Here is an 18,425-nt window from a genome sequence, read left to right as displayed (position 1 = left end):
TATTCTGCATGGAGTGCCTCAGGGATCTGTTCTAGGACCCCTTCTCCTCATGATTTTTATAAATGACCTGGATAAGGAAGTGGAGGGATGAGTTAGTAAATTTGTTTTAATGACACTAAAGCTGGAGGTGTTGTGGATAGTGTGGAGGGCTGTCATAGGTTACTGTGGGATATCGATAGGATGCAAAACTGGGCTGAGAAGTGGCAGATGGAGTTTAACTTCAAATGAAGTTGTTCATTTTGGTAGGTCAAATATGATGGCAGAATATAGTATTAATGGTAAGACTATTGGCAGTGTGGAGGATCAGAGGGATCTTGGGGTCCAAGTCCATAGGACACTCAAAGCTGCTACACAGATTGACACTGTGGTTAAGAAGGCATTCAGTTTATTGGTCTTCATCAATCGTGGAATTGAATTTAGGAGCCAAGAGGTAATGCTGCAGCTATATAGGACCTTGGTCAGACCCCACTTGGTGTGCTGTGCTCAGTTCTGGTTGCCTCACTACAGGAAGGATGTGGAAACCATCAAAAGGGTGTAGAGAAGATTTATAAGGATGTTGCCTGTATTGAGGAGCATGCCTTATAAGAATAGGTTGAATGAACTCGGCCTTTTCTCCTTGAAGGAACAGAGGATGAAGGGTGACCTATTAGAGGTGTATAAGATGATAAGAGGCATTGATCATGTGGATAGTCAGAGGCTTTTTTCCCAGGGCTGAAATGGCTAACACTAGAGGGCACAGTTTTAGGGTGTGCAAGTAGGTGTGGAAGAGGGTACAGAGGAGATGTCAGGGTTAAGTTTTTTTTTACGCAGAGTGTGGTGAGTATATGGAATGGACTGCCAGTGACAGTGATGGAGGTGGATAAAATAGGACCTTTCAAGAGACTCCTAGTTAGGTGCATGGTGCTTAGAAAAATAGAGGGCTATGGATAACACTAGGTATTTGTAAAGTAGGTACATGTTGAACACAGCATTGTGGGCCAAAGGGCCTGTATTGTGCTGTAGGTTTTCTATGTTTCTACAACCAATAACTGTTTCCAAATACCCCCCTTGTAAGAGCAACTAAGGGTTAACTTTGAAATCTTGAAGCCGTCTATGCCCCTGCTGTACCATTGATAGCTACCTACATTCTTGTTCTTTTATCACTGTCCTGACAATGTACCCATCCCATTCAGTCATTTCTGGATGTTATCTCTTCGGGCAGTATTTTTTTTAGCTCATGATAACTTCTTGCCCAAGAAATTCTTCCCATCTGACTTTCAGCTTTTAACAAAATAAATTTCAGGGAGGAAAAGAGTTTTAGACCCTTTCTCCAGACAATCTACAATGTTTTCTTGGAAAATAAAGAGACTACAGTTGCTGAAATCTGGAGCAACAATACATGAGAGGAATTCAAGTCCAGATAAAGGGTCTCAACCTGGAACATTGACTTCCAATTTCACTCTGCAGATGCCTGGCCCATTGAGATCCCCCAGCATTTTGTTTGTTCTATCTCAATACAAACCAACTTTGCTTGTTTTCTCCCCTTTAAGTACTCCTGACTCCTTTCTCTGTCTCGTTCCAGCTCCTCTGTCACGACTCATTACATGATGCTTGTTGAAGCAGATTTAACTGTAGCAACACATGCAAAATGCTGGAGGAAATCAGGAGGTCGGGATTTTCCACATCAACAGCCGAAACCCTTCTTCAGTACTTACCTGTGGTGCTCTACGTGTGTATGATGACAGTTGAATATTACACGCCAATCAATATGGCAATAGATTGAATTCTCTGCTACTGATGAAACAAATTATATTGTATCACTTCAGACTACAGACATCTTCAACAGTGTATGAACCTCTGGCAATAGATGGGATCTTGCCAATAAAAGAAAGTAGCTTTTTTTGTTCCTAACAGCCTTTGTGAGAGAACTAACATAGTTTCAAATGAAGTGGAAACCTTATGTCATCACAATATTGCAATGTGGATTGGTTGCCGGTGAGGGAGCATGCTCTTTCTCTTCACTACAGGTGTGGTAACAGTATCGACTTTCTCTCACAGGGTAGTACGTTAGACAAACCAGCTCTGGAAACATGCTGAGATGCTCAATGAGAAATTGAAAGATAAAATATTAACACAAATTGAAACAAGAATATCTTACTCCACAAAATACATCAGAGTGTAAAAATTGACTTCATGTATTCACTCAATGTGTCAGTGCTAAGTACCTCTAGCTCCATTTATGTCTAATCGAAAACGAAAGTAATTCCACAGGAAGAATGAAAGGATCATTCAGGAGAGAAAAATACTTTAATGCTGTGTACTCTAACACTGGTTAATGTTTGTTGTAAGGCTATGGAGTGATGAACAGATGGCACTTAAAAACAATACCACCAGTACCATTGACAGACACTGCTGAGGAATTTTACACCATTTGTCCACAGTAAAGATTTATAGAAGGACTGCATTTTTACACACTTTTTTAAGGCATTAAGACCAGGAGGAAGTTTAAATGCATCAATGCAGTTTCCTTAAGGACTGCAACTTAGGGACAAATAACATTCCCTCTGTAACGAATGTCATGAGTGTTGACCAATCAGCAAGCCGCAAAAGATTACTCTTCCTCTTTCTTTTTAAGTACATGGAGATGGAAAGTGGAAATGGGCCATTGAATCACTGAGATTTTACAAAAACTAAAGCTGAATGGGTCATTACATCAAGCAAAAGGGCTAGGATGCAGCATGATTTCCCTAACCTCTGGTAAACAACCATCCCACATGCCCCCTTCCACTTCTGTTTTCCTCCATTTTGGTGGTCCTCTCACCCTTCTCTTTCCCGCCCCACTCTCATGTCATGCCCATCATCTCTCTTACTTTCCCACCATCCCTCGCTTTATTCCATTTCATTCCATTCTGCTATAGGATTCCTTCTTCTTCTTCAGCCCTTTAACTCTTCTACCTATCACCTCCACTCTTCTCATATCCCCCTCTCCACCTACCCGTCTTCCCCTTCACCTAGCCTCACCTGTCACCTGCCAGCTTGTACTCGTTCCTCTCACCCAATGTTTTATTTAGGCTTTTGCGCCATTCCTTTACAGTTGTGATAGAGTATCTCAGCCTGAAATGTTGACTAGTTATTTACCTTCAGTGATGCTGCCTGACTGGCTCAGTTCACTTAGCATTTTGTGTGTGTTGTTCGGGATACAAGTTAACAGTTAGAGAACATATTGTTAAGATCAGCCAGGACAAAGCATAATATTTTAATTACAGCAGAATACCATGTGAGGATGGTTTAAGTGATTAACTGGGTTCAATGGACAGAATTATCTCCCGTGTCAGTATTTGTGAGTGAGTCTGACCTCACCTGTTCACTCACTTCATGGTAGCACCTTGTCATTGTAATCTCAGGTGTTTCCTTGAGGCACCACAAAGGAACTCAGCCCCTACTTTGTAGTGTGGAGGGGAGCATGTTTCACACTGCTGTATTAGACAGCGATCGATTTGTAAATAAATGTACAACTTGTCTGTGCACCACACTGCCACCTCCACCTTAATTAAAGCCAGAACTTGTTCTCCAGCTGCGGCAGCTGAAGGATTGTCACATTAGCTTTGTGCAGCTGGTGCTGTTGCTATCAAAGGAAATGCTCCCTTTCGTCATTTTTCTGTTAACTTGATGGTGTAAATATTCAATAAATTGCCATTGTTTCAACATTTACAACTATGTTCTGAAACCTACTCTAATGAAGAGAAAGTTTCACAGCATTGCTTGGACAAGACAGACTGGACTAGTGAGCCCTTCTGTGTAGAAGTGAGGAATAAGAAAGATATGACTACCGTAATGGGATTATATTATAGACCACCCGCCGGTCCGCGGGATTTAGAGGAAAAAATTGCAGAGAGATTGCAAAATGTTGCAAGAAACTTAAGGTTGTGATAGTAAGTGATTTTAATTTTCCATATACTATAAGAAGGTTGGATGGATAAGAGATTGTCAAACATGTTTAGGAAATTTTCTCTAATCAGTACATTAGGGCAGGTGACAGAAGTTTGTGTAGGGGAACACCTTGGATCTAGTGATCGTTATGCCGTTAATTTCAAGATAATTACGGAAAAGGACAGGTCTTGTCTTCAGGTTGAGATTCTAAATGGGAGAAAGGCCAATTTTTATGGTATCAGAAAGGATCTGTGGATTGGAACAGGTTTTTATTCCCCAGCAAAGGTGTACTTGATAAGTGGGAGGCCTTCAAGAATGAAATTTTGAAAGTGTAGTTTGTATGTTGCTGTCTGAATAAAAGGCAGAGATAACACATTTAGGGAACCTTGGTTTTTGAGTGATATTGAGGGCCTGGTTAAGAAAAAGGAGGTACATAACAGGTATAGGCAGCTGGGAACAAATGAGGTACTAGAGGAGTATAAGAAATGCAAGAGAATACTTAAGAAGGTAATCAGGAGAGTTAAAGGGAGCTATGAGGTTGCTCTGGCAGACAAGATGAAGGAGAATCCCAAAGGCTTCTACAGATATAGTAAGAGCAAAAGGATAGCGAGAGACAAAATTGGTCCTGTGGAAGATCAGAGTTGTTGTTTATGTATGTCTAGATGGGGGTGATCTGAAATGGCTTTTTTGCATCTCTATTTCCTCAGTAAGTGGACGCAGGGACTATAGAAGTGAGGCAAAGCAGCAGCAAGGTCATGGACCTTAGGCAGATTGCAAAAAAGGAGGTGTTTGCTGCCTTGAGGCAAGTTAGACTGTATAAATCCCTAGGGGCAGACAAGATGTTCCCTTGCACCTGTGGAAAGCTAGTCCGGAATTTGCAGGAGCCCGAACAGAGAAATTTAAAACATCTTTAGCCATGGGTGAGGAGCTAGATGATTGCAGGATAGCTAAAATTGTTCCATTTTTAAAGAAAGGCTCTAATAATAAGCCTGGGAATCATAGACCGGGGAGCCTGACATCAGGAGTGGGGAAGTTATTGGAAGGTATTCTAAGTATTTGGGTAGACTTTGGGATAGTCAACATGGCTTTGTGCATGGTAGGTTGTTTGTAACCAGCCTTATAGAGTTTTTCAAGAAAGTTACGTGGGAAGTTGATGAAGTCCATATGAACTTTAGCAAAGCATTTGACAAGTTCCCACATGTCAGTCAAGAAAGTTCCGTTGCTCGGCATTCAAGATAGGGTAGTAAAATGGATTCGTCTTTGACTTTGTGGGAGAAGCCAGAGTGGCATATGGTTGCCTCCTTGTCTAGAGACCTGCAACTAGTGGAGTACCAACGTGGTAAACCAGATCATAAACTTTCGGCTGACACCAAGATTGGGAGTATAGTGGATATTGAGGAAGACTATCAAAACTACAGTGGGTCTGGAACAGCTGCAAAAAATGGACTGAAAAATGGCAGATTTAATTTAATGCAGACAAATATGAGGTGTTGTACTTTGGGAGGCCCAACCAGAGAAGATCTTACGCAATGAATGATAGGGCAATGAGGAGTGCAGAAGACCAGAGGATTTACCTTTACCTTGTAAGAAATATTTACAAGGAAATCACTGGGTCTGGAGGGCCTGAGTTATAAGGAAATAATGAATAGGTTAGGAACATGGAAGATTGACAGGAGATTTGATAGAGGTATACAAAATGATGAGAGAGATAGTGTAAATGCAAGCAGGCTTTTTCTACTGAGGTTTGGTGAGACTACAACTAGAGGTCATGGGTTAAGAGTGAAATTTGAAATACTTAAGGGGAACACGAGGAGGAACTTCTTCACTCAGAGGGTGGTGAGTGTGTGGAATGAGCTGCCTGAGTTAGTGGTAGCAGCAGATTGAATTTCAACATTTAAGAGTAATTTGGATCAGTGCATGGATGAGAGGGAGATGGAAGGCTATGGTCTGGGTTCAGGTTGATGGGATCAGGCAGATTAATGGTACGGCATGCACTAAATTGGCCAAAGGGCCTGTTTCTGTCTGTGCTGTAGTTTTCTTCAACTCTTTGAAGCAAAATAGTGAAGGGACCATCAATCCTTTTATAAACCACTTTAATTTTGAATTATTATTGTCTATTAATAATTTAAGACAAGTGAGATAATGATGCAACCACCACTGGAGATGTTTGAAGTAATAAGTTAGGACCTGGCTGTGTGTGCTAGATTAAAATGTCTCGAGTCACATCCTTCCTGATTGATTTCAATGGAAATGATGTAAGAAGACCACTTACTTATTATTTCTTCTGATGAAGGGTCTCGGTTTTGTACCATTAACCTTATTTCTCCTTCCAGTGACACTGCCTGACTGCTGAGTGGTTCCAGCACTTTCTGCTTCTATTTCAGATATTCTGCGTTTGTAGTTATTTTTTTAATCTGGTTGTTTATTTGAGATCTCCCAGTATCTCGGTCTGCCAAGGTGGCCTGGTCATTGGAACAGCAGCATGTTAACGCCCTGTGTTGAAATTGAAGGGGGCAAGGCTAATGTAGTGAAGGAGGCAATAGGATACTGGCCTTCCTCCACCAGGCAGTGAATAAAAGAGCTGAGAGGTTATGCTCCAGAGTTTTAACATATTGGCCAGACTTCAGCTGGAGTACTCCAAGTAGGTGTGGTTATATCACTATAGAGACGATGTAACAGTGCTGGAGAGGGTGCACAGGCTCACCAGGTTGGAAGGAATGAACTATTTTAGTTACAAGGTTAGACTGGAGTGATGGGGTAGCTTTACCCTGGAGCAGAGGGGGTTAAAAGGGTTCATGACTGAGATATATAAAATTCTAAGGGGTATAAATGTGGCAGACTGCAGGATACTACCCTAAATCAGAGGCCAATAACATAAGAGTACATAGAGTTAGGGTAAGGGATAAATAACTCAGAGATTTTAGGGGAACCTTTCAGTAAATAGATGAAATAAACTGTGAGATATTGGGGCAAGCAGAATTGCTGACAGCATTTGAGAAATGACTGGACAACCACTTGAATCACCTAGGCAAAGCAGTCTATGGGCCAATTAATGGAACATGGGATTAGTACAGATGGTTGCCCACTGGTTGCCATGGAAATGGAAGGCTGAACAGCCTGATTTCATTCATGGTGACTCAGTGGCCCTATGAATCTTCCTGAGCACACAAAGCTGCTGTTGCTGGCTTCTTACCTGCTCATGGTCTCAAAGATTTTGAGGCTGGTGGGGTTCCTAATCAGCTTGTCCAACACGCCAACAATCTGGATGAACTTGGGCCTCTCATTGCGGTCTTTCTGCCAGCAGTCCAACATTAGCTGATGCAGGGCAGCAGGGCAGCCCATGGGAGCTGGAAGGCGATAACCTTCTTCCACTGATCTAATCACCTGCAACACAAATCAGGGATGAGTGGGATCTCAGTGGTAAGGTTCAGCAACACTAGGGAACATCACAATATTTCATTACACCGGGCCATATCGTATCATGAGCCAGCAGAGGAAACCTGAGGCACTCACAGATGCCCAATGGGATTTACTCATCTTTAGCATGAAGTCTATCACCCTACTTTCTTGGAGATACATGGAGGGTACTCATCACACGGCAATATCAAGTAAGTTTTTCATTGCACCTGTGCACACATATACATATGACAATAAACTTGACTTTGTCATTGACTCTGGCAAATGGGCTCTTCTTCCCATTTGCCTACTTACATTTATCTAACTCTAATCGCATGTTGGTCTTTTGACATTCTCACTGAGATACGATCACTCACCTACACACTATGAGCATTTTACAGTGGGCAATTAACCTGTCAACCTGCACATCTTTTGTGAAATGGGAGGGAACTGAACAATCTGAGAATCATAGAGTTATCAAATACTACAGCACAAAAACAGGCCCTTCAGCCCATGTAGTGCATGCTAGCCTGGTTTTCTGCCTAATCCCATCTACTTACTCCCAGACCATAGTCCTCCACACCTCTACATCCAGTGAAAATCTACAGAGAAAGTGGCAAAGCTCAGCACCCGAAGTCAACGTTCAGCTGGTACCATGTGGCAGTGGATCTGCCAGCAGTGCCATCCCTCCGGTCACTCAGAGCCGTATTTCATTCTGCTCCAGGCTATATAGTGAAGTCTTATTTCTGGTATTCACTGGGGATCGGAGGGTCAGGGTTGGGATGGTGAGGTGGGGAGAGGACAAGATAGGAGGGGCGATAAGGCGGGGTCTGTGCAGGGACGAGGGCTGATATGGGTCCAGAGGCATTACTAAGTCATGAGATTTGGGAATGACACTAAGTTCTGGTTCCATAATGCTTTAAACAGGTGGCCTTTAGAGAAGGCAAAGTGATTACAGGCTTGGCTCCCAGATTTGAGGGGAATACTCAGAAAGGAAGCTGATTACCAGCTTCCAGGCAGGAAGGAAAAACTTTAGAACAGGCCTGTGGGTCAGCAGGGGTAAATTTGTCCCTAGAGAAATGGGAAAAGGGTACCCAATAGGGGTGTATATGAGTAAGGGCAGTAGTGGTCAGTAAACTGGGGGGAGCGGGAAGTGGGGGTTGTGGACAGTTATCTGAAGTCGTTGGTAATTTCAGGGAGTACGGTGACAGTATAGGTGATGGGGTGGTGTGGCGACTGAAGGAGATCTAGTTGCTCTTGGGGGATGCAGAAAGGGTCAGATATCTTTGGGTAAAAAGGTGTCTGGAGAGGAGAAGCAGCAGTTCAAAATAGGCTCAGTGCCAGTCAGTGAAGAGACACAGAAACCCACAAGGCTTACTTTCCCCAACAGCAGGCCTCATCTCCCATCAGCTACCAGATGTCTTGAGGCCTGATAAATGCAGCCACCCAGGTGCCAGTGAAAACAGAGCCTCCAACAATTGGGTTGGCTGACTCTGCTCATAGTTGATTAAAAATGGAGCTGGATATATTCTTGATAGGTTGGATTTGCGTTTGCGTCCATAAACATATTCACTTCCAACTTTCAGAACAGATATGTTTTAAAGGCATATGTCCAGGAGGCCCTGGAGGTAATATTTGATCTTACACGAGGCCCATGACGCTGTGCCTGACAGAAAGAAACTCATACAGGCTTTCCCCTGAGTGGCCCAACTGATTATCAGCCACGTGTCCCCATGGCATTGGGATTCACATACAGCAAATTTTAGTTTTAGTGGATCGTTGGTCACACGAGAGAGATGCCCTGCATGTAAATGGGCAGGGAAGAGCATAAACATGGCACAGTTGATTAAAAACCTGCGGAGCAGTGCACAGACGGCTTTATAAGATTTTATATAGTATAAATGACATTAAAGACTTGCTTTTCTGACGTCTTTTGTTCATCTGCTCTGTAATGAACGACACTGCGATGAGCTATGGCGGCACGTTAGCGTAGCAGCAACACCACGCGTTACAGCACCAGCTGTAAGATGGACATTTGATTCCTACCACTGTCTGTACATTCTCCGCGTGATCACAAGAGCTTTCTTCGGGTGCTCCGGTTTCCTCCCACACTCCGAAGAAACACAGTTTGTGTTAAGCTCTGTGGGGCGCAGGCCATGTTGACACCAGAAATATGGCTACACTTGCAGGCTGCCCAGCACAAATCTCATTGATTTGATTTGATGCAAATGAAGCGTTTCACTGCCTGTTTCAATGAAATTGTGACAAATAAAGTTAATCTCTTTGACTTTATTTTTAAGATTAACTGCAGGGAGACTTCGTAATACGGATGGCAAAGATGTTGACGAAATGAAAAATTTGACAGAGTTTATTGGCTGATCAACTTATGAAAACCTGAACTTGCATAGAATATTGACAAGTACAACACAGCAATAGGCTTTGTTGTACCACAACACATTTGGCTCACAATGTGCTCAGCAATCCACATCGCTCCGTTCTCTGCATATGTGTGTGTCTATCTAACAGCCTTTTAAACAACTCTGTAATATCTAATTCCCCCACAACTCCTGGTCCTCACCACTCTCTATGTAAAAACTTGCCTCACACATCTTCTTTAAACTTGACCCTTCTCATCTTCTGGACCATCCTTCCACCTGGGACTTTGTCAAAGACCTTGCTGAAGTTTATGCAGACAATTTTCACTCCTTTTTTTTTAGCAACTTACAGACAGACAGACATACTTTATTGATCCCGACGGAAACTGGGTTTCGTTACAGTCGCACCAACCAAGAATAGTGTAGAAACATGGCAAAATAAAAACCATAAATAATTAAATAATAATAAGTAAATTATTCCAAGTGGAAATTAGTCCAGGACCAGCCTATTGGCTCAGGGTGTCTGACACTCCGAGGGAGGAGTTGTAAAGTTTGATGGCCACCGGCAGGAATGACTTCCTGTGACCCTCAGTGTTGCATCTCGGTGGAATGAGTCTCTGGTTGAATGTACTCCTGTGCCAGACCAGTACATTATGGAGTGGATGGGAGACATTGTCCAAGATGGCATGCAACTTGGACAGCATCTTATTTTCAGACACCACTGTCAGAGAGTCCAGACCACAAAGTCATGTTAACTATCTCTAATCAGGCCCTGCCTATCCAAGCCCTTATATATCTAGTCCTTTACAATACCTTCCAATAATTTGCCCACTAATGACATTAGGCTCACCAACCCATTATTTCCCAACTTATTCTTAAAGTCTTTCTTGAACAACAGAATAACACAAGCTATCCTCCAGCATATCACAGATGACTAAAAATGTTATAAATACTTTGCCAGAGCACCTGCAATTCCTACTCAAGCCTCCCACAGGATTTGGCTGAACACATCAGAACCTGGGGACTTACCTCCCCTAATTTTCCTCAAGATGACAAGCACCTCCTCTTCAGTAATCAGGATATGGCCCGCAACCTCACTATTGTTTTGCCTCAGTTCCTCAGACTCCATGCCCATCTCTGAGAGTCTCTACACCCGTCTTCTATGTTCTACAGATGATTGCTTATGTCTAAAGTAAAAAGCTCTAAGTACCAGACCAAAATAGGATATTGGGAGAATGAAGAAAGCGCTGCAAAATCAGGCCTGTTTCTCAATACAACAAGCATTGCAAGACAAACAATTGCATACTGATAGTTAGAATTACAGCAAGCTTCACCATCTGACTGTTCAGTAGCACTAACAAAGAACCAGACCAAAGCCTGATCGGAAACAGGAGTTATTTAGTAACAAGACTTCAAAAATAGCCTCTTGTACATAAAATAATAGGCTTGAGAACAATACACTGCATTGAGACAGAACATTGAGGATGCAGACAATAGATGTTCGTGTACCAACTTCTGAAGTTAATGTGTACATGCAAAAACACTGATGAAACTGATTTGCTTCCTTGCTTTTTAAGTTGTAACAGCAGGTAGAACAATTCTTTTTCACATTTCAGTAATGATAATTCTATGCTATTTTATTATTTCTGTAATATTTTATATAATTTTATGTTATCTATTTGGTTTAGATAGGACTTGATGGGTGAAATGAACCTAAGGGTCTATTTATGTGCAGTATGACTCTATACATCCATTCAATATCAAAACAAAATTCCTAATTAATCAACTCGGTTTCTATGGACACCATTGATCTCACAGTCTCAACTGAAGCCAAATCTATTTTTTGTGCATTTAAACTTTAACCAGTTTATAAAAATGGTACCATTGCTCATTTTCAATGTTCAGTGAAGAATGTGTTTTATTTATCATATTCCATTTTCTGTCACAGTATAATGCCTGAAGAAAATCAATTTTACAGAAATTTTATGTGAGGAAGTGGCAGATTGTGTGATGAATCTGAAAAAATCATTCATTTCTCAAAGAACTGACAGAGGCATTCATTTCCCAGAAAGGTTTCTGCACAACATTGGATTGACTCTGTACCATACTCCCGGAACTTATCTCCATTCTTCTACTTGCACCATGATGCACAGTACAGTTCACACCAGGCCCCATCGAATACACTTGGGGTATCTGAAACTGCTAATGTTTTAATCATTTGTTACAACACCAGAGGAGATGAATAATTCAACCGACTGACAATGGTATCAGCCTTGCTTAACTCTGAGCACCAGCAGAGTCCACCAGCGGCACATCAAGTTTCCGATGATAGTCAAGATAGTTAGATAACTGTGATCAAAGCAGTGGTGCGCCTTTTAGATTTCATTTCCCACTTTTGATAAAGCCTTCTATCTGAAATGTAGATCGTGCATCACATGACTGGAAACCTGATTCTTATCAGAAGGGTTGAGTCCAATGTCCTCGCAGATATTTTATGTTTTCTTTCAGTCGTTTCCCCTGCCTGGATCTGTCAGGTAACATCATCACTGCAAGATGATAACTAGAGGAATGTTCTCACAGTCCAGAGCAGATTGGGATAACAGTGTCACCACAGCAAGTCACAAAATGGTAATACAGCTGTTGATAAACATGCAATCAATTAACAAATACTGGAATCCTATACAATATGCACTCACAGGCTTTCAGTCGAGTTGGTGTCTATCACAGGGTGGTTAAATTTAGTTTCACAGTGTGAAGGCAGATAGATAACTGACGATTGTATGATCCTTCCTTTATTCCAATATTCCTTGACAACGGATTAACAGAAATATACTTACATAGTTTCTGGGGTTCATCAAAGCCTTTGTATAAGATAATATGAAGCAAGACTATTCCATTAACTGTTTGGCACAAGTCTATTACTGGATAAAAAATGCACAATAGAAGTGAGCCAGAAACTGATCATTCTAATGTCAATTAGCACTGAATGTTCCTCGGAGATTTGAAGGGATTAGGAGTTATGAAATTGAAATGTCATGGTTTTTCTGAAGGGTTTGGTTACTTTGTCAAGCACTGCTTTACCTCCGGTATGTTCTTGATATCAGGTTGAAACTCAGCCATCAGAAGCAATGCACACAAAATGCTGAAGGAACTCAGCAAATTATGCAGCAGATACGAAGCTGAATAAACAGCTACCTTTTCAGGCTGAGACCCTTCACTGGGACCCAATGCAAAGCAGTATTTTGGCCCAAAACTTAGACTGCTTGTTTCCCTCCATAGATCTGCTTGACCTGCTGAGTCACACCAGCATTTTGTGTGTGTTGCTCCTGATCTTCAGCATCTGCAGAATCTCTTGTGTTTATGCTCAAACATCAAAAGCAAGCTCTCTCACTGAGAGGGAGAATGATGGGAGACTTGAATATCTGCCTTGAATCTGCTTTCGCTACCATTTCTCTTAAATTAGTTGAGCCTTCTCTATATTTTGCTTTCATGTATTCGATAATTACTTTCTCCTTTTGTACTTTTTAGGAGTAGAGCTTGGAGAATGGGGAGAGGAAGGGTGAGTAACTTGGTGGGGGTGGAGGGAGTTTAGGGGGCAGGGTGGGGGGGGGTTGCTGCTGCACCAGATTCTACACTTCATCATTTTTCACATTTAGAGTATTCTCTTCAAATATCTTTCTCATAGGTTGTTTCCCAGGGTTACTTCCCTTAAAAATGTTTCATCTTCCAGCATGTTGCAGGCCTAATGAAAGTTCACTGACGTCAAACACTGCCCCCGGTTCGCTCTCCACAGACTCCACTTGACCTCCTTGCCGCCTCCAGCAACATCACGTCTTAAGCTCAGTTCAGGTCACATGGCCAAAGAGTGAACAGCTCAGAAATATTCAACGGAGAGGTAGCGGATAAATACCTAACCACAGAATGATTCTCCACTTATCCCAATGTTCCTTGACAGCAGATTGGCAGGAATTCACTCATACAGCCCTGGCAAAGAAGGTTTGATCTTAGCCTCGAGTACTGTCCTTTCAGTGTCTGCGTGTGGCCAGCTGGGCTTCCCTCCAGTACTCCAGCTTCCTCACAAATCCCGAATGGATGCTGGCTGGTGGATGTAAATGATCCCTGATGTAGCTGGGTGGAAGAAGGGGGTACTGTTGGGTGTGTGAGTAGTGGAAAGCAAACAAAGCAATGGAACTGCTGGAAAAAGTTGGAGAGTTATCATAGACACAATGGGTGAAATGGGTTCCTTCTATATGGCTGTGAGATAGAAAATGATGTTGAATTTAAAATCAAAGTTCAAAATACATTTACTATCTAAGTATGTACAACTTTGAGATTCATCTTCCTGCAGGCAGCTACAAAGCAAAGAAACAAAATAGAATCCACAAAAAACCTATCAAAGACCGTCAAACATCCAATGTGCGGAAAAGAAGCAATTGTACAAACAATAAGAAGTAAATGCCCTTTTATTGTAGCGGTAGGTGAGATGCTCTGACAGCTCAGGGTGTCCCGGAGTTCAGTGTTCTGCCGCCGTTCGGGAATGAGTATCTGTAATTCCTCACCATGGAGTGCGTGGCTTTTCTCACACCAGGCGGTTACTGTAGAGTCGTCCCGTGATTATGTTAGGGTTAATCAGGTTTGCAGGGGGCTGCTAGGACAGTGTAGCTTGGGGGGCCAGAAAGGCCTATTCCATGCGGTATCACAAAATAAATACACAAACAAATAATAGACAAATGAACCACAGTGAGCAAGGTGAGTGAAGATAGTCCAGGAGCCCAATGACTGCAGGCTACAGCCACAGAGCCAGTTCAGTGCTGAAGTGATTAATTTGTCCTTTGCCCTTGACCTCGAGGCCTTAATGTTTTTAATCTGGCTTGGCACTTGAATTCGCTAAACATCGGTTCATTTTCTACTCTCAAACCCAGGCTCAGCTGCTTCAATCCGGCCCAAAATTTCAATTTAGACTGAAGTGCATTTCAACGATGCTGCCAAGGCCATACAGATAGTTCAAAAGCCCAACTCCCAATTACAGGCTACGAATCACTGTGCTCAGAGTCCAGAAAATGTACATTTAAACAAATAGATTGTTACCTTATTTGTGGCCTGCAAAACGTCACTGTGTTTGGCCAGGGCCACTTTCGGAATATGATCACATAATACACTTCAGGAAAGAATCTCTTTTCTCTTGAGAAAAGGCTGAGGTGTGATCTATTAGAGGTCTTTAAAATAATGAAAGTATTGACAGTAATACAGAGAGAGGGGATCTACTTGTGGGGAGGAACATAGCCAGAGACAACCAGCATAAGATGGGGATCAAGAGTTTCAGTAGGGAATTCAGAAGAAATTACTTTACTCAACGAGTACTGGAATTATACCAAGTGGTTGGAGCAGATAGTCTGTATGCATTTCAGAGGAGGTTGGACCAGTACATGAAGGGAAAGGAGAGAGGTTTTGGTGAATCAAGATTTAGATAAGTAAAGACGGGAGGAGCTTTGAGGAAAGCATTAAAGTTGACAGGAAGTGGAAGGGCCAAATGGCCTTTGTATATCCTATCAGATCTGATACAGTGTACAGTATCCCTTCCTCTTTGGTAGGAGGTCACATATAATTCAGAGCAGCTAAGAACAAGTTTATAATGTCAATCTTCCAGTTTTGCTGTCTAAATTACTGCTGCAAATAATGTATTCCAAATTTATTTAATTGATTGAATCTAAATAAACCAGTGGTTGCAGTGGGTTTTGATGCCCCCAGGTCATTAACCTGGGCTTTTGGATTATTACGTTGTTAGTCTGAGCCTCTGGATTACTAGTCCAGTAATTTGATCATGAAACTACTTCAGTACAGCAACACTTGCTGCTTTATAGGTATTACTGTAACTCTCTGCACTCCCCTGATGTCTCAAAGCAGCAAGATTTACATTAGAATACAAATTGCCCAAGGTTCTCCATGGAAACATCCGGCATTTTTAAGTTTCCATATCAGTTGACTTCATACTTTTGAGTTGAGCCGATGTAATGTTGATATTCAGTGCCCTTCAGTGAGAACTCTAGCTCATGACTTTTGTCAGTCTCTTCTAATGAGTGGGCCTGCCCTGTGAGAAGACTCTTGTTCCTGATGTCTGTGGCCTACCATTCAGAGACAGAAATAAATGAAAACACAGGATGTTGTTTGTCTCGCCAAGACTTATAAACACCCGGTAGGTGTGGAATGGGGGTACAGCCCACAGAAATGAATTGAAAACTTGCAAGAACCCCAGTGGCTTCTTTGCCCTGTGCAGGAATATACATGAATCTAATCAGTGCTAAACACCATGGTTCCACCTGATTTAGCTGACAACTCAAAGATTGACTGATTCCAATGGGTGGAGTGAGAAAGAAGCATTTGATTAAATGTGGCAATAAGGACTCCTGGTGAAATTGAATCAAAAGGGCACCAGGAGCACACAACAGTGACAAGAATCGCAAAGGAAGGTGGTTGTTATTGCTAACAGCCAATCATCTCAATATCAGGGTGTCACAGAAAAAGTTCAGGGTATTCTCAAAGGTTCCAACATCATCAGTTTCTTCATCAATGACCTTTGTTCTGTTTCATTGCAACTTCCAGGTAATAAGACACTGTATGTCTGCATGTAGCAAAACTAACATTTAGCCCTGATTATATATAACACGCAGTATTTACACAATTACCATATCCAATCAGTATCTTTTCGTTATACTTAGTTTCATTAAAAATACCCTTCCATTAATCCAATGTCCTATTGGCCAGTATTCTATCTGGACCAGTGATATAAGTACTACCACCACAAGAGGAGCACAAACGCTGGGAACTCTCGGAACTTTCTGGCTCCCTAAAGAGGTTCTCATATTGACAGCGACAAAATTGGCACGAGATGGGATACTGTCCATTTGCAACATACACAAAATGCCTGAGGAAATATGCAGGTCAGGCAGCATCTATGGAAATGAAAAACCAGTCGATTATTTGGGCTGAGACCCTTCTTCAAGTCCTGATGAAGCGTGCTGAGCCAAAATGTCAACTGCTCATTTTCCTCTATAGAGTCATAGAGAAGTACAGCACAGAAACAGACCCTTCGGCCCATCTATCTATCCCCATCAACCTGCACCAGAACCATAGCCCTTCATATACCTACTATCCATGTACCTATCCAAACTTCTCTCAAACATTGAGCTTACATAAACTACTTGTCCTGGCAGCTCAATCCACATTCTCACAACCCTCTGAGTGAAGGAGTTTCCCCTCATCCTCCCCTTAAACTTCTCATCTCTCATCCTTAACCCATAATCTCTGGTTGTAGTCCCACCCAACCTCAGTGGAAAAAAGCCTGCTTGCATTTAACTTGTTTATAACCCTCATAATTTTGTATACCTCTCTTAAATCTCCTGTCAATCTTCTATGTTCTAAAGAACACAGTCCTAACCTATTCAATATTTCCTTATGTCAGGTCTGCCAGCCCCAGCAACATTCTTGTAAATTTTCTCTGTATTCTTTCAACCTTGTTTACATCTTTTTACGTAGGTGACCAAAATACTTAATACTCCAAATTAGGCCTCACCTACGTCTCATACAACTTCAACATCTCCATTTGCTCATAGTCCACAGACCTAAATGATAGAAGACTCTCTCCAACAGCATTGTGGTTATCCCTTCACTACAGTGATTCAATAGATTGAGGTGATGGCTCATGAGGACCTAAAGGGCAATGATAAATACACAGTAAATGTCATAGGTCTCTGAAAGCCAATTTACTGAAGCCTGAGGTAGTCAAGAAGGCAAACAATATGTTTCTCTTTATGCAGATGTAAGTGAATAAGAAATCATAAAGAATCTTGCTGAGAGCATACCTAGTCTCCTTTTCACTGAGGGAGTGTAATGAAAGTTCAATGGACTGTTTCCCCGGATGTCAGCTTAGTGACTGAGTAGACTAGACCTCTTTTCTCTGGAGCTCAAGAAAATGTGAGATGATGTTATTGAAACATACAGGCACTTAGAAGATCCAACAAAGTAGAAAGAGATTTTTTGAAAGGCAGGAGAGCATAATACGAAGAGCTACCATCTCAACATAAGAGGTAAGCAAATTAGCATGAGGGTAAGAATTATTCCTTTTCACTCAGCTGATGATAAATCCAGAAGCCAGTAATTTTACTGAGAAATCAGAAGGTATAGAGCTCAGGATACGAGAGGTATCTTTGTGAAAGAATATGGAAACTTTAGATAGGGTGCAGAGAAGTATTACGAGGATACCTGGAGTAGAAATTGTGTCCTTGGAGGAAACTTTGAATAAGCTAAAGCTTTTCTCTTTGGAATGATGAAGGATGAAAGGTGACTTGATAGAGGTGTAAAAGATTATTAGAGGCAGAGACATGATGGACGGCCAGCACCTTTTTTTCCCAGGGTGGCATTGGCAGAGAAGATTTGTTACAGGTGAGTGGAGGAAAGTTTAGGGGAGGTGTCAGAGTTAGGCTTTTCTACAGAGGACTGTGGCTGCCTGGAATGCACTTTTAGAGGTGTTGGTAGAGGTTGATATAATAGGTACATGTAAAAGATTCTTAGATAGGTACAAGGGTCTCAGCCTGAAATGTTGACTCTTCGCTCATTTCCATAGATGCTGCCTAACATGCTCAGTTCCTCCAGCATTTTGTGTGTGTTGCTTTGGATTTCCACCATCTATAGACTTTTTTGTACATAAGGAAAATGCAGGTTTATGGGCTCTGTGGGGGTGGGGGGGGA

The 18,425-nt window shown here is 41.9% G+C and overlaps 1 protein-coding gene across 2 annotated transcripts in view; it reads right to left on the bottom strand.

The window, feature by feature from the left end:
• The window catches only part of epha8 (eph receptor A8), a 627,227-nt gene that overhangs the window by 30,467 nt on the left and 578,335 nt on the right, over window positions 1-18,425 (bottom strand). For both annotated transcript variants that reach the window (XM_059951704.1, XM_059951705.1), the window contains one exon: window positions 7,103-7,293. In XM_059951704.1, coding sequence (XP_059807687.1) covers window positions 7,103-7,293 — 191 coding nt within the window. The remainder of the gene's footprint in view (window positions 1-7,102; window positions 7,294-18,425) is intronic.

The sequence above is a fragment of the Hypanus sabinus genome, chromosome 27 (assembly GCF_030144855.1).
Source record: "Hypanus sabinus isolate sHypSab1 chromosome 27, sHypSab1.hap1, whole genome shotgun sequence".
Taxonomy (NCBI): Eukaryota; Metazoa; Chordata; class Chondrichthyes; order Myliobatiformes; family Dasyatidae; genus Hypanus; species Hypanus sabinus.
Note: the sequence above shows the minus strand (reverse complement) of the source record. Positions and strands in the feature narration are given on the sequence as shown.